The sequence below is a fragment of the Ictidomys tridecemlineatus genome, chromosome 5 (genome assembly GCF_052094955.1).
Source record: "Ictidomys tridecemlineatus isolate mIctTri1 chromosome 5, mIctTri1.hap1, whole genome shotgun sequence".
NCBI lineage: Eukaryota > Metazoa > Chordata > Mammalia > Rodentia > Sciuridae > Ictidomys > Ictidomys tridecemlineatus.
In genome coordinates, this window is record NC_135481.1 from 16028804 (window position 1) to 16041822 (window position 13019).

Sequence of the window (13019 nt, forward strand, 5' to 3'; positions counted from 1 at the left end):
GCACATCCAAGATATGATTAAATAAGAAAATATTACTCAGTTCAGTATCATCATTAAACTTGTATTAATTTATAAATATTTAAATGTACCATATGATGATCATAAATAATCTGATTTTGTCAGTTTCTAAAGTAATACAACCCATAAACCCTTTGAAATATTACTGCAGAAAGAAATAGTCAAGAAAGTATTCAAGCCACACTTACATTCAAATGCTGTAGTTGTTGCTTCAGGCAAAACCTGGCCTATCACATCCTAAACAAAGAAAGAATAAAGAAACACAATTAGCCATCTTCTTTATTGCTAACATGTGGCAAATTCTAGAGGAAATATGAGAACCTGGGAAAGCTTTTTGAAATGTTGACATAAACTATAAAAACATTAGCTCATAATCACACTTAGCCCATCAAAGTATTCCCAGACTTTAAATCTCTGTTCCAAGGAGAAAAATCTTCAGGAAATTTCTAGATTTGTATTAATAACAATCTTTTACTCTCAATTCAACAGAGCACGCAACTACACTATTGTGTATCTACACACACACACACACACACACACACACAAATGGTTTCCTCTGTGGGAGGCTATGGAATGTACTGCAGGGGAAAGAGAAAGGAGTCTAGGAGTCAGGCCACCTTAGTTTTGGATCTCAACTCTTTGTTAGATGCATGACTTAGAAAAACAAAATCACTTAAACTCTCAGAGCTTCAATCTGATTATCCTCCAAGATGGATCTAGTAATATTCTTGGACGTACTGTAAAAACTAAATAACATAGTAAATATAAGCCTGGGAACTGTCACATTGTAGACATTCAACAAAGGTGGTTCCTGTTATGAAACAGGCAAGTGCAGCCTTGCACTCACAGTGGTAGGAGTGAAGCACATGGGTTTCCATGATGATGATCTAAACCTATAAAACAACATTTCACACAGAGTTCTTATCAGCCCTTACACTTCAGCAATAGAAAACATATTTAATGACACCAAAATAAAATTTAATCTAGCCTATGAAAAAGTCAAAACAGTATAGAGAATCTCATGTCAATGTGAATCCAAAAAGCTGAAACACTCAAAGATTACTCTAGAGACAGTTTAAATGAAGAGGCACAGAACACCCGAGTTCTGGAGAAAGTGACCCTGCATTATGTTCAGTCCCATCCGAATGTCCTGCAAACCTCCTTTCTCTCTGAGAGCCCTCCCACAATGTCCCTGCCAGGCTGTGCCAGAATTGGCACCAGGCAGCCAGCTGACAAAGCCTCAGCCGCTTGCAATATTTCTCAGCAGGGAGCCCACAGCCCTTCCAAGCAGGGCACTTAGCAGAGTAGCGGCTGCAACTTCCTCTAAAGGCAATTCTTTAGAAGCTTTTGCTGCAGTGGCAATTTGCATAATAGTCTTGCCTCTACAGTGTTTTTTTTTTTAAATAAATCTATGCATATAAAATTGATCAAAGAGAACTGTCTTAGGCAGCCCTTGCTCATTAGAGTCAAAAGAGATTATGTTTTCTCTGACTCTAGTCTTAGCAAATGAAACATCAACTTTCTGAGGAAGTATCTGTAAAAGATTTTAGGGTTAGAAAATTCTTTCTACATACTTAAAGGGAAAAAGTAGTTTTTTGACAGGAAAACACACAGTTAAGTACAGAATAAAGGACTCAGGCATCTCAATGAAAAACTCAAAAGCATCAACTACAACCAGGCTGCTAGGGCTGGATGCCGCTCCGCCTCTCCCCAGCTGGGTGAATGAACCTCTCCATGCCTCAGTTTCCCTATATGAACAAAGAGAGCATAACTGTACCCACCTTGTAGAACTAGTAAGTTAATAATTGTAAAGGGCTTAGAAGAGTATCTAACACATGGCAAGTGTCATATTAGTGTCTGTTAAATGAGTAAATCACTGATCACTAGAACATTACAAAGCTTACCTCATGTTAAACCTTTAAATTCAGTGGAGGAGGAGGATAATTTGCTCACTGGCTCCACCCCTTCTCAGTATTTAATAAAGACCCTTTTTTAACCAGTATGGAAAAAATGGGGAGGTTATCACTGGTTACTTCCAAAGAGCCCCAAACACTCTGACAACCAAATTTGAGATGTGAACTAAGTCTCTGCAGAATTAACAATCTAACTTAGACTCCTTCCTTCTTAAGAGTAGCAGACCCCATCAAACAGAAAATTTCTAATAACCAGCTGAAACCCCTGCTGGGCAGCAATGGCATGCTTTGCCCATCAATATAAATATGGCGCCCCACATGTTTTACATCTGACAGGAGAAAAGAGAGAAAAATAGCAAATTTGATTGAGAGAATCATGCAAACACAGCTGACCATTTTGGGTTTTTTAAAAATAAATAAATAATGACAAAGGGGTAAAAAGTCTGAATATTATTAAATATCTCCTGCTCATTTTTAAGCAGGGTACATTTAATGATTCCATGTATATTTTCCAGTTATATTTAAAGGACTTATTTCCAAGTGACTTTCTCCTACCTTTAAACAATATAACCTTTTACCTCACCTTGTTTCAAAATGAAATGAAATTTACATATCTTGACAGTGATCATTTCTTGATCCTTCTCCTTCCTTTCGATAAATTGGATAAATATCTGAGAGACCAAAAATATAACTGAGCGCCTACATACCAGGAGCTTTGTAAGTAGGCTCTAGAATAATGACTTGTTCCTTGACTTCAGGAAGACTAGAATCTGATCAGAGATAAAGTCTAACAATGTAAGGCACTTCTAGTATAAGAGCCAAACTAAAGATATAAATAGCAAATAGTGTTTGCTAACTCGGGAGGAAGGAAAAAATCACAGGCTTCATTTAGGCAAATTTTACAGATGATGAAAAATCAGGAGCTGGGACTTACAGACGGGGTACAAAGAACAGAGGGAGAAGACTGGGCATTCTCTTCTACCATGTGCTAAACCAATGTAAATCCTGCACAGGTTTCCTAGAACTTAAGGACTCAGTCCCAGGGAGAAGAAGAAACCCAGAGAGCTGAAAATCAGACACAGTAGATACCCAAATGCCTCTGCCCTTAGGGACCAAGTAGACCTCCTTCACACTGTAGCTAGTGCTAGATGATCAGACAAAAGACAAGGTCCAGAGAGGCCCACTGACTTACCCAGGGTCTCCCAGAAGTTTGGTGAAGAGCCCTGAACAACTCACATGTGGTCTGCGATGTTCAATTATGCTAACTCAGTGATGCAGCATGGCTTCTGTTAAGTTCTGCCAAACACTAGCTATATATGGTTTCAGCAAGGCATTTTCCCTCTGGGGTTCATGCCTCCACATTTGAAAACTGAGAAGGTGGGAGTAGGAAGCAAGTAGGTTAGAAGAGATGTTTCTAGCTTTCATATAACTTTGAAGTTTAAGATTCCAAGCCAGAGATAATGACATTCTGATGGGGGTTTTTTGCCTTTTCTTGATAAAAGATGAAATGAAATGGGAGAGCAGACCACAGGGATCTCTTGGCTTGCATGCTGGCAGAACTCCCTAGGAAACCACACAGCACCTACATGGGGCCTTCTTGACAAATATACTCCACCTAGACTTACAAGAGCAAGGCGGACATATGGCACTCTGAGCACTAGCAATGGGGCCATTTGAGCAGTGTCTCCTTTAGGCCACAAATCCTGGGTCAGGAACAATTTGGAAGTGCTCAAGAAGCAGAAAACCAAGAGCCTATCCCTTATGTTGTAGTGACAACACTTCGAGAGCACTTACTATACGCTAGATTGTTCTAAGTGCTTTGTACGCATCAACCCAAGCAGTCCTTACGACTCTATGAGGTAGGCACTGTTTTTACTCTCTTCCTTAAAAAAAAAAAAAAAAAAAAAAAGAGGAAACTGAAATAAAAGGCCACCTGCTCACATGGTAGGACTTCCAATTTATGCCCAGACGTCCTGGATTCAGAGTTTGAGGTCTTCAACACTGTACTATTCTACACAAAATAATATTTTGTTGTTCCAAATGAATAAAAATAAGAGAAAACTCATCTTCCTCATCATAAACACAAATTTCACTTAACCTTCATAAATCTTTTCTTTTTAATCTTTTTAGTTGTAGATGGACACAATACCTTTATTTTGGTTATTTTTCACGTGGTGCTGAGGTTCGAATTCAGTGTCTCACACATGCTAGGCAAGTGCTCTACCACTAAGCCACAACCCAACCTCACCTTTCACAAATCTATTACAAATAGGGAGACTGATGTTCAGAGAGGTAAATAATTTGTCTTATTAGTGGGACAGATGGCAATTAAGCCCAAATTTCTTGAATCAAAACCCAGTACTGTGTCCACAGAATTATAATTGCAGCCATCCTCTTTTAAACTCCACCATTAAACAAATATTTCATGGCCCTGTGAAGCAGCAGAGATAGGGGGAAACAAAGATCTCCATCTCCTCTAGCAGTGAATCTTCTAAAGAAACAGGCAAATAATTGTGACCAAATGTGTGCTTTGCTGGAGTAGCACGTGAAACTGCAGAAACACAGATACAGCCACATAACCAACCAACCTATCATGGAGGAAAAGCAAAACTTGACTTTGAAGGACAGGTGAGAGTTGGCTAGCTGAAGAAAAGGACAGTGCAGCCTGAGCACCTGGGAGAATTGACAGTGATTATACAGACCTGGGGCACAGGATGCTCATGGAGGTATGGTGAAAGAGGAAGCTAGTTCCAGCCAGACCAGAACCAATCAAGATGGACCCAGAGGACCATGATGAGGAACGTGGGCTTCTCACGAGAGGAAATCCATGTGCATGTGAGTGTGTGGAGAACTGCAGATGCAAGAGTGAAAGATGGTATATGGTGTACAAGATTGGAGGCTCCTGGCTTAGGTACCTGAAAATCTACATAGCCTACTTGGTCAGTGACATCCAAAATTCAAAATGAAGTCACTGGAATCAAAATTTTATTCAGTTGTCCAAGACAATCAAAAAAGCCACATCACAATTCTTTCTCCTTCCAAGGCCTTGCCACTCAATCCTCCACACACCCTTTTCCCCCAAGTGCTGGGAATCAAACCCAGGGACTTGTACATGCTAAGCAAGCACTCTACGCTGAACTACATCCATGACCCTCAGCCCTCTCTTATGTTGCAGGTAAGTTCCACTAGGCATCTACCTTTTACAGCCTACTTCTCAACATGTCAGTTTTTGCCTTTGATGTCTCAGTTATTCATTACATAAAATGGGCCCAGTGTATCCTGTCTATGCCAATTGAAGACAAGAAAGATACAAAGATGGGGGAAAAATAGGTAAAAGTAAGGAAATTTGAGTTCTGATTTCCACTCAGAAGCTATACAGCTTTGGAAAAGTCATTTCATCTCAGTATTCTTTAGTAACTCCTTACAAAAAAAAAAAAGACTTGGGGGCTGAATAGGCCAACAACAAGTTTACACACAATACAATACATTCCACAATTTTATTTGAAAATACCTTCTGAGTTTCCTGAAGGTAATACACTATCAATTATAAGATGCATGTTTTCCTTGTACATTTTTTCATCTTGAAATTGGGCAGTATTTGTACAGGGATGGCATGTCATAGTTTAACGGCAGTGTTTTTTTCTTTCTTCGTGGTAAGACTGTCTTGCAATCAATGGCACCTTAGGTTTGCTCAAACATGATTAAGTTAAAGTTGCTCTTATTTCCCTTTCCAAACAAGTCACCAAATTCTGAGAAGTCAGTAGAAAGACATGGCTGGAATCTGGCCAGGGACATTCCCCAAACATTTGGGGAGAAACTCCTCTAAATTCAACTTTTTATATTCTAGTCTGTTCCCTCAGTGTGTAAGTCCCAGTCCAGTCTGTGAGCTTTCTGAGGACGGGTTTAGCCAGATTCACCTTTCTTCTGGGCTCTGCACATTTGCCAGGTTTCAGTGAATGCAATTAATCAATGTTGTGGTTGAAACAAAAACAAAACAAAACTACCCCCACTGGAGGCCAACAGGGGCCACCACCACTAGTTCATGCCACCATCAGTCAGTGTGCTGAATCCCCATGACCCTGAGGCCCCCCTTACCGGGATTTGGACACTAAGATTGTCACTCACCAGCACATCTCTGAAGAGTAACTGCGGCCCAGAGTGCACTGTCCAGTCCACCGCGCCACTATTTGGAATCTTGATGCGAATCACCAACACCTGGTTCTCCATGGCACGGAAGGGGCCAAGGGCCAGCCACAGCATTACAGGTTAAAGGGGCTCACATCCTGGGGCAAGGTTTACCCACTGGCCCCTGATTAGAATGGGCTCTAAGAGGTGACAAGGGAAGTGAAGGGCAGAAGACAGAGGGTGGGAGGTAGTGAAAGAGGGAATCAGGAAGGAGCCCGCAGGCACAGAGCCAGGCCCAGGTTGTGTGGGGATTGAGCGTGTCTCCCGGGGAAGGGTGCCCTGGGGAGCAGGCAGTGACCGAGGTGGCTCGGTTCTGGAGTTGTAACGAGGGCAAAACAGAATCGTGACGCTCCCAGCGGTCCGTGAGGGTGTGAGGGGACTGCAGAGCTAGGACCGGGTTGGGGGAGATGTAGCGGCAGGTGTCCACCCCTCCTTGGTGGCTTAAGGGACGAGGGGGGGATCCTCGACCGGAGGGGACTCAGTCCAGGGCTATTAGGAGGAGCCGCAGAGCCACGGGACAACGAGAAGGCCGAGGTGGGCCCTAGGCGGGAGGGTCAGGGGACAAGTCCTCTGCCCCACCTGGAGCCAGAGGGCGCGGCGCGTGAGAGCTCAGTCCCCGCCACCCGAGGCCGCGAGTCCAGCGGCAGCGGTGGCAGCGGCGACGAGAGGCGGAGTAAGGCGGCGGCGAGAGCACTGTTACTCCGGAACCAAAACGCGCGGCGCCGGAACCCCGGGAGCCGAAGAGCGGGACCCGCCTCCCGCGGCGCCATGTTGGAAGAGGGCAGCTCTCGGACGCGCCGCCCCCCGCGTCCGGGCGGGCGGGACCGAGGAGCCAGCGGCTACGCGGGACCCAAAGCTCCGGTCCTGCTCGTTGGTCAGACCGAATCGCCCGGTGACCGCGTGTGGCGGCCGAGCGACGGCCCTTTCTTGGCTCTGATTAAAGGCAGCGGGGTGAAAACATCTAACAAACGAAGGATGAGTCTGAACCAGGTCGGGAGTCTGCCAAAAGCCAAGTTAAGGCTTAAAATTGCGTAGTTTGCCTTCACGGAGGCTTGCGAAGGACAGGAGGGCAGCTCCCCTTTATCCACACTTTGTCAAGCCATGCATCTACGTATTCTTGAGGTTCGTGCATTGAATCAGCAAGAGCAAGACAAAAAAAAAAAAAAAATAGGGTGGGGGGGTTGTTTATTCCTTCTTCCAAGGCACAGGTCCAGAGGATCATCATCTTTCTCCCACATTAATAAAATGCACATGAATTTTTCAGGAAGGCCCCTTACCCCTAAAATACCAGACAGTCCTCTATTCAAAAGTAATACTAAAGAAAGTGAACCGAGTTTAACTGCCTGGAGACAGCTGTAGTAGTAGCAACATAATCTCTTATTCAACTATTGCAAAAATATCCAGTCCAGTCCATATATTTTTAACTAAATTGCATTGCTTTGCTTATGCAATTGGTGATACCATGGTAGTAGCCATAAACCTTGGTTATTTTTAAATGCCTTGTTGCCTCAGCTCTTAAAGTGCATGCTCCTGTTGATCTAGGATGCCTATACAGAAGTGTGTTTACAAATGGCATCATGTAGGTTCCGGTCCTTCATAGCTTTCTAACAGAAGGTGCACATATCAGCTTTATTTTTTAGGGATGAATCTTGCCTAAACTGGAGGATGGAGTGTCTGTTTCCTCTCAAATGGATGATTAATGTAAAATAAATAAATGTTGGTCATTTGCAGTATAATACAAAAATTATTTTTGCATAATTTTCTCTGAGTTTCTTTTATGTCTGATTTGGAAGGCCATTTTAAGAGATAAATTATCACCTTTTAGTTATTGTAACTTAATAGCTTAGGTATAAATTCATTTAGTCAGATCCTCCAGGTATTATAGGAATTGCCCCGTTCTACTCGCACTTCAGTCCTTTGAAAAATAAACCGTTCACTGAAGGTCCCCATGTACTTGTTATTAAAAGTTTATTTCCTATTATTTGAGAAAATAGACCACAAAACTAGAGATTTTTCTATGAGGCTGTGATTTGTTAAAATGTCTTTTTTTATTCAAAGTACCATGGGGAAAACCAACTCCATTTGCCAAATTTGCATATATATTCTGAAACTTTTCTTACACAAATGCAGGCTCAGTTCTTTCCCAATATTTGCAGAACCAATATAATCACATTTCAGTTCTTCATAGCCTTTATTTGGTTAAAAAAAAAAAAACTTAGCCTTGATTATTTGAACAAGGATTTTGCAGAAAACTTTTAACTATCATTGCAAGAAATATCATAGTTACAGATAATACAAGACCATTCCACAATGATCATAAATGACAAAGTATCACTTTTTGAGCTCTTTACCCATTAGAATAAGCTCTGTTATCTAAGATATATTTAACATGCAGCATTGAAGTTGTAAGTAATCGTAAGACTTTTGCACATAGTACATTTTTCCTTCTTTTTTAATAGTGAATGTAAGTCAGGTGTCACTCAGGCACTGAAGTAGCCATAAAGCAGACTGACTGTGGTCAAACAAAAACCTTGTTTTGTTTTGTTTTCCTACTTGAGGGACTATTACAGCTTAAAGAAACTGAAATGTCCCTCAAAGGCCACATGCTAAAGACTTCATCAACAACTTGTGGTGCTATTAGGAAGTGAACTCTTGTAGAAGGAAGTTAGTTGTTTGAGTCCTGCCTTAAAGGGCATATTGAGATCTCCACCCCTTCCTTTTTCTCTTTGCTTCTCAGCCGTCATAAAGCAGGCAAATTTCCTCTTCCATGCACTTGCCACCATGATGTTCTGCCTAGCACAGGCCGAAAAGCAATACCACCATGAACTACAACCTGAAACCATGAACCAAAGCAAACATTTTCTCCTAATAAATTGTTTATGTCAATTAGTTTGTCACAGAGACAGAAAGCGAACCAAAGAGACTTCTCAATAAATGTAATAGAAAATTCCTCTTCTCATGAAATTATATTCTGATGGGGAAAACATACAAATTAGTAAAATGTGTTAACTGGTGGTAGGTAGTAGGAGAACATGAAAACAATGCGGTTCACCTGTGTGGTAGCACTACTGAGTACGAAAACTGCCCCTCGTGACCTCAGTTTACCGATAAACTTAACTAAAAAGAGGCATTTCTATAAAGCTAGGTTCTAGTAATTTGCTGAATTTTTTAAGATTTTAATTGTGATAAAACACATAATATCAAATTTACCATCTTAGCCATTTTTAAGTATACAGTTCAACAATTTTAAATACATTCACATTGTTACATAACCAATACCCAGAACTTTTATCTTGCAAAACTGAAATCTCTGCCCTTTAAATAACAACTTCTCATTTCTCCATTCCCACCAGTCCCTGGTAAGCATCATTCAACTTTCTGCTTCTATGAGTTTGAATACCCTAAATACCTCATATAAGTGAAATCATATATTTGTCTTTTTTTGTGTGTCTGGCTTATTTAATTTAGAATAATGTCCTCAAGTTTCATCCATATTAAAGCATTTGTCAGAAGTTCCTTCCTTTTCAAGGCTCAAAATAAGTCCATTGAATGTGTATACCACATTGTGTCTATCCATTCATTCATCAAGGAATATTTGGATGCCTTCCACCTTTTCAGTATTATGAAAAATGCTTCTAGTGTAAAAACATCTCTTATAAGGCTGCAGGTATAGTTCAGTGATGTGCTAAACATACTTGAGACCTGGATTCAATCCCTAGCACCAAAACTAAATAATGAATATATACATGAATTTGCATAAAATATAAATGTTTTAATATATATTTTTTCCAGACCCTGCTTTTAATTCTTCTGGATATTGCATTAATCTGTGTAACTGTAATTAAATACCTGAGGCAAGCTAACTTTGTAAAGAAGAAATTTATTTAACTCAGTTTTTGAGGCTCAAGGACATGGTACTGGTATCAGCCTGGCTCTGGTGAGGACCATATGGCTAATGGGGCCACAATGGAGAAATTGTCAGGAAGGAAAAAAATTACAACTCAAAATAGAAAGTCAGAGAGACTGGAGAATGGAGTCCCATCATTTCTTTCAGGAGCATGCTTCCAATGACCAATAGACCTTCAAGGGCCAACCACTCCCAAGGGTGGTACTATCCTGAGATCATATCTTCAACACATGAACTTTTGGGGGAATACAGTTAAACTATATTCAAACCACAGCAGATACATATCCAGAAGTGGAATTGTTGTATCATATTTTCTGTTTAAATTTTGAGGAACTGCCATAACATTTTTCACAATGGCCATACCATTTTAGATTCCCTTCAAAGTGGGAATTTCTCCATATCTTCACCAGTATTTGTTACTGTCTGCATTTTTCCATAATAGTCATTCTATTGGGTGTATAGCAATATCTCATTCTTGTTTTGGTTTTTGTTTTTCTAATGATTACCTATGATGAGCATTTTTTAATTGCTTTTATTTTTTAAATACATGACAGTGGAATGCATTACAATTCTTATTACACATATAGAACACAATTTTTCATATCTCTGTATATATGATATGTTCACACCAATTCATGTCTTCATACATATATTTTGGATAATGATGTCCATCACATTTCACCATCATTGCTAACCCCCTGCCCCAGCCCTTCCCCTCCCACCCCTCTGCCCTATCTAGAGTTTGTCTATTCCTCTCATGCTCCCTCTCCCTACCCCAGTATGAGTCAGTCACCTTATATCAGAGAAAACATTCGCCCTTTGTTTTTTTGGGATTGACTAACTTCACTTAGCATTATCTTCTCCAACTGCATTCATTTACCTACAAATTCCATGATTTTATTTTATTACTGAGTAATATTCCATTGTGTATATATGCCACATTTTTTAATCCATTCACCTACTGAAGAGCATCTAGGTTGGTTCCACAGTTTAGCTATTGTGAAATGATATGGCTGTGTCTCTGTAGTATGCTGTTTTTAAGTCCATTGGGTATAGACTGAGGAGAGGGATAGCTGGGTCAAATGGTGGTTCCATTCCAAGTTTTCCAAGGAATCTCTATACTGCTTTCCATATTGGCTGCACCACTTTGCAGTCCCACCAGAATGTATGAGTGTACCTTTTCCCCCACATCCTCACCAATACTTATTGTTGTTTGTATTCATAATAGCTGCCATTCTGACTGGAGTGAGATGAAATCTTAGTTTTGATTTGCATTTCTCTAATTGCTAGAGATAATGAACATGTTTTCATATATTTGTTGATTGATTGAATATCATCTTCTGACATGTCCTTGGCCCATTTATTGATTGGGTTATTTGGTTTTGTTGGTGTTAGCTTTTTGAGTTCTTTATATACCCTAGAGATTAGTGCTCTATATGATGTGTGAGGGGTAAAAATCTGTTGAGTGTGTTTTCATATGTTTGTTGACTATTTGTATATCTTCTTTGGAGAAATAACCACTCAAGTCTTTTGCTGGCTTTTTAATCCCTTTTGTTATTGTTTTAAAGTGATTTTATTTAATGAGAAATGTTATATTTTATAATTTCAGAGAGCTTTTTGTTCATCTCTTATTACCTTGCTCTTAAGCTCTTGCCATCAACATGGCTACTAGTCCAGTCCAATCCTTTCCTCATCTTCTGTTTTCACCCTTGCAACTCCTACAAATACTCCATTCCCAGCCAGTTAGATCAGGTCACTCATTTGGTTAACAATCCAAATGGCTTCCTATCTTGTGCAGGGTAAAAGCCAAAGACTTCTTGGCCTAAAACTCTACACACTCTGGCCCTACCTCATCTGAAATTTTTTGTTTTTGTTTTTGTTTTTTAGTTCTAGGGATTGACCCAGGGCCTCAAGCATGTGTGCTTCTACCGCTGAACCACAACCACAGCCTCTTTGTTGTTTTTGCAATATTGGGGATTGAACCCAGGGCCTTGCCCATAATAGGCATGCATTCTACCACTGAGCTACATCCTCAGTGGGAGGTAAACAGGGCATACCTGATGCAGGTGGCCAAGGGAATATAAGCACCATCAGTTGCCTGAGTACCTTGGACTCCCAGGCCAAGGATGAAAATGCCAATTTCCACTTCAGCCACGAGGTTGAATTCTTGAACCTCATTTCCTGCTGTCACTCTCATACCAACCTCCTTCTCACTGTTCCTTGAACATATCCGGCATCCTACCTCAGGGCCTTTGCATTTGCCATTTCTTCAGCTTAGATTGCTCTGACCTCAGATATCTACGGAGTTCATTCCCTTACATTCATCAATTCTTGACTCAGATATAACTATCTACCTGAAGTCTTCCCTACTGAAATTGCAAACCATCCCAAAACTTACCTACCCACTCCAGGTACAAGCATAAAGGTATCCATGATTCCTAATCCCTTTCTATCATTTATTTTTTCCAGGCACTTATCAGAATTTAACACACCACCTTTTAGTCATTTGTATAACTTCATGAGAGAAGGAAATTGTTTGTTTATTCACTTTTAAAATATATATATATATTTTTTTTAAGTTGTCAATGGACCTTTATTTTATTTATTTATATGTGGTGCTGAGAATCGAACCAGTGCCTCACACATGGTAGGCAAGTGCTCTACCACTGAGCCACAACCCCAGCCCTGCTTTATTCACTTCTATATTCCTACCACCTAAGAGAGTACTTGGTACATAGTGGGTCCTTTAACAATATTTGTTGAATGAACGAATGAGGTTTATTTGAGTGAATGAGTTTCAAAGGCTAAGTGGATTAAGTAAGAAGAATGCAACATCCATGTGCATCTCCTGCCTGCCTTGAGTGTCCCTTGCTCCTTTTCCTTTCCACCACCACCAAGATTCAGACAATAACAGTTAGTCACCCATTAACTAGTACATTTTATAGCAAATATTGTCTTCTGTGTCCAACAAATCCACTTGTTTCTTTTAGTGACTA

At 40.4% G+C, this 13019-nt stretch overlaps 1 protein-coding gene across 12 annotated transcripts in view; it reads right to left on the reverse strand.

The window, feature by feature from the left end:
* Map2k5 (mitogen-activated protein kinase kinase 5) overlaps positions 1 to 6885 on the reverse strand; it is a 236736-nt gene extending 229851 nt beyond the window's left edge. For 4 of the 12 annotated variants that reach the window (XM_040276276.2, XM_040276277.2, XM_078049409.1 and 1 more), the window contains exons 1-2: positions 6057 to 6882; positions 207 to 255 (exon numbers count right to left, since the gene is read on the reverse strand). In XM_040276276.2, coding sequence (XP_040132210.1) covers positions 207 to 255; positions 6057 to 6191 — 184 coding nt within the window. In that variant the 5' untranslated portion in view covers positions 6192 to 6882. Of the gene's footprint in view, positions 1 to 206; positions 262 to 6056 lie in introns of those variants that run through there. The other 8 variants (XM_078049410.1, XM_013359827.4, XM_078049408.1 and 5 more) reach the window with 7 other exon arrangements.
* Between the last annotated feature and the right edge of the window lie 6134 nt (positions 6886 to 13019).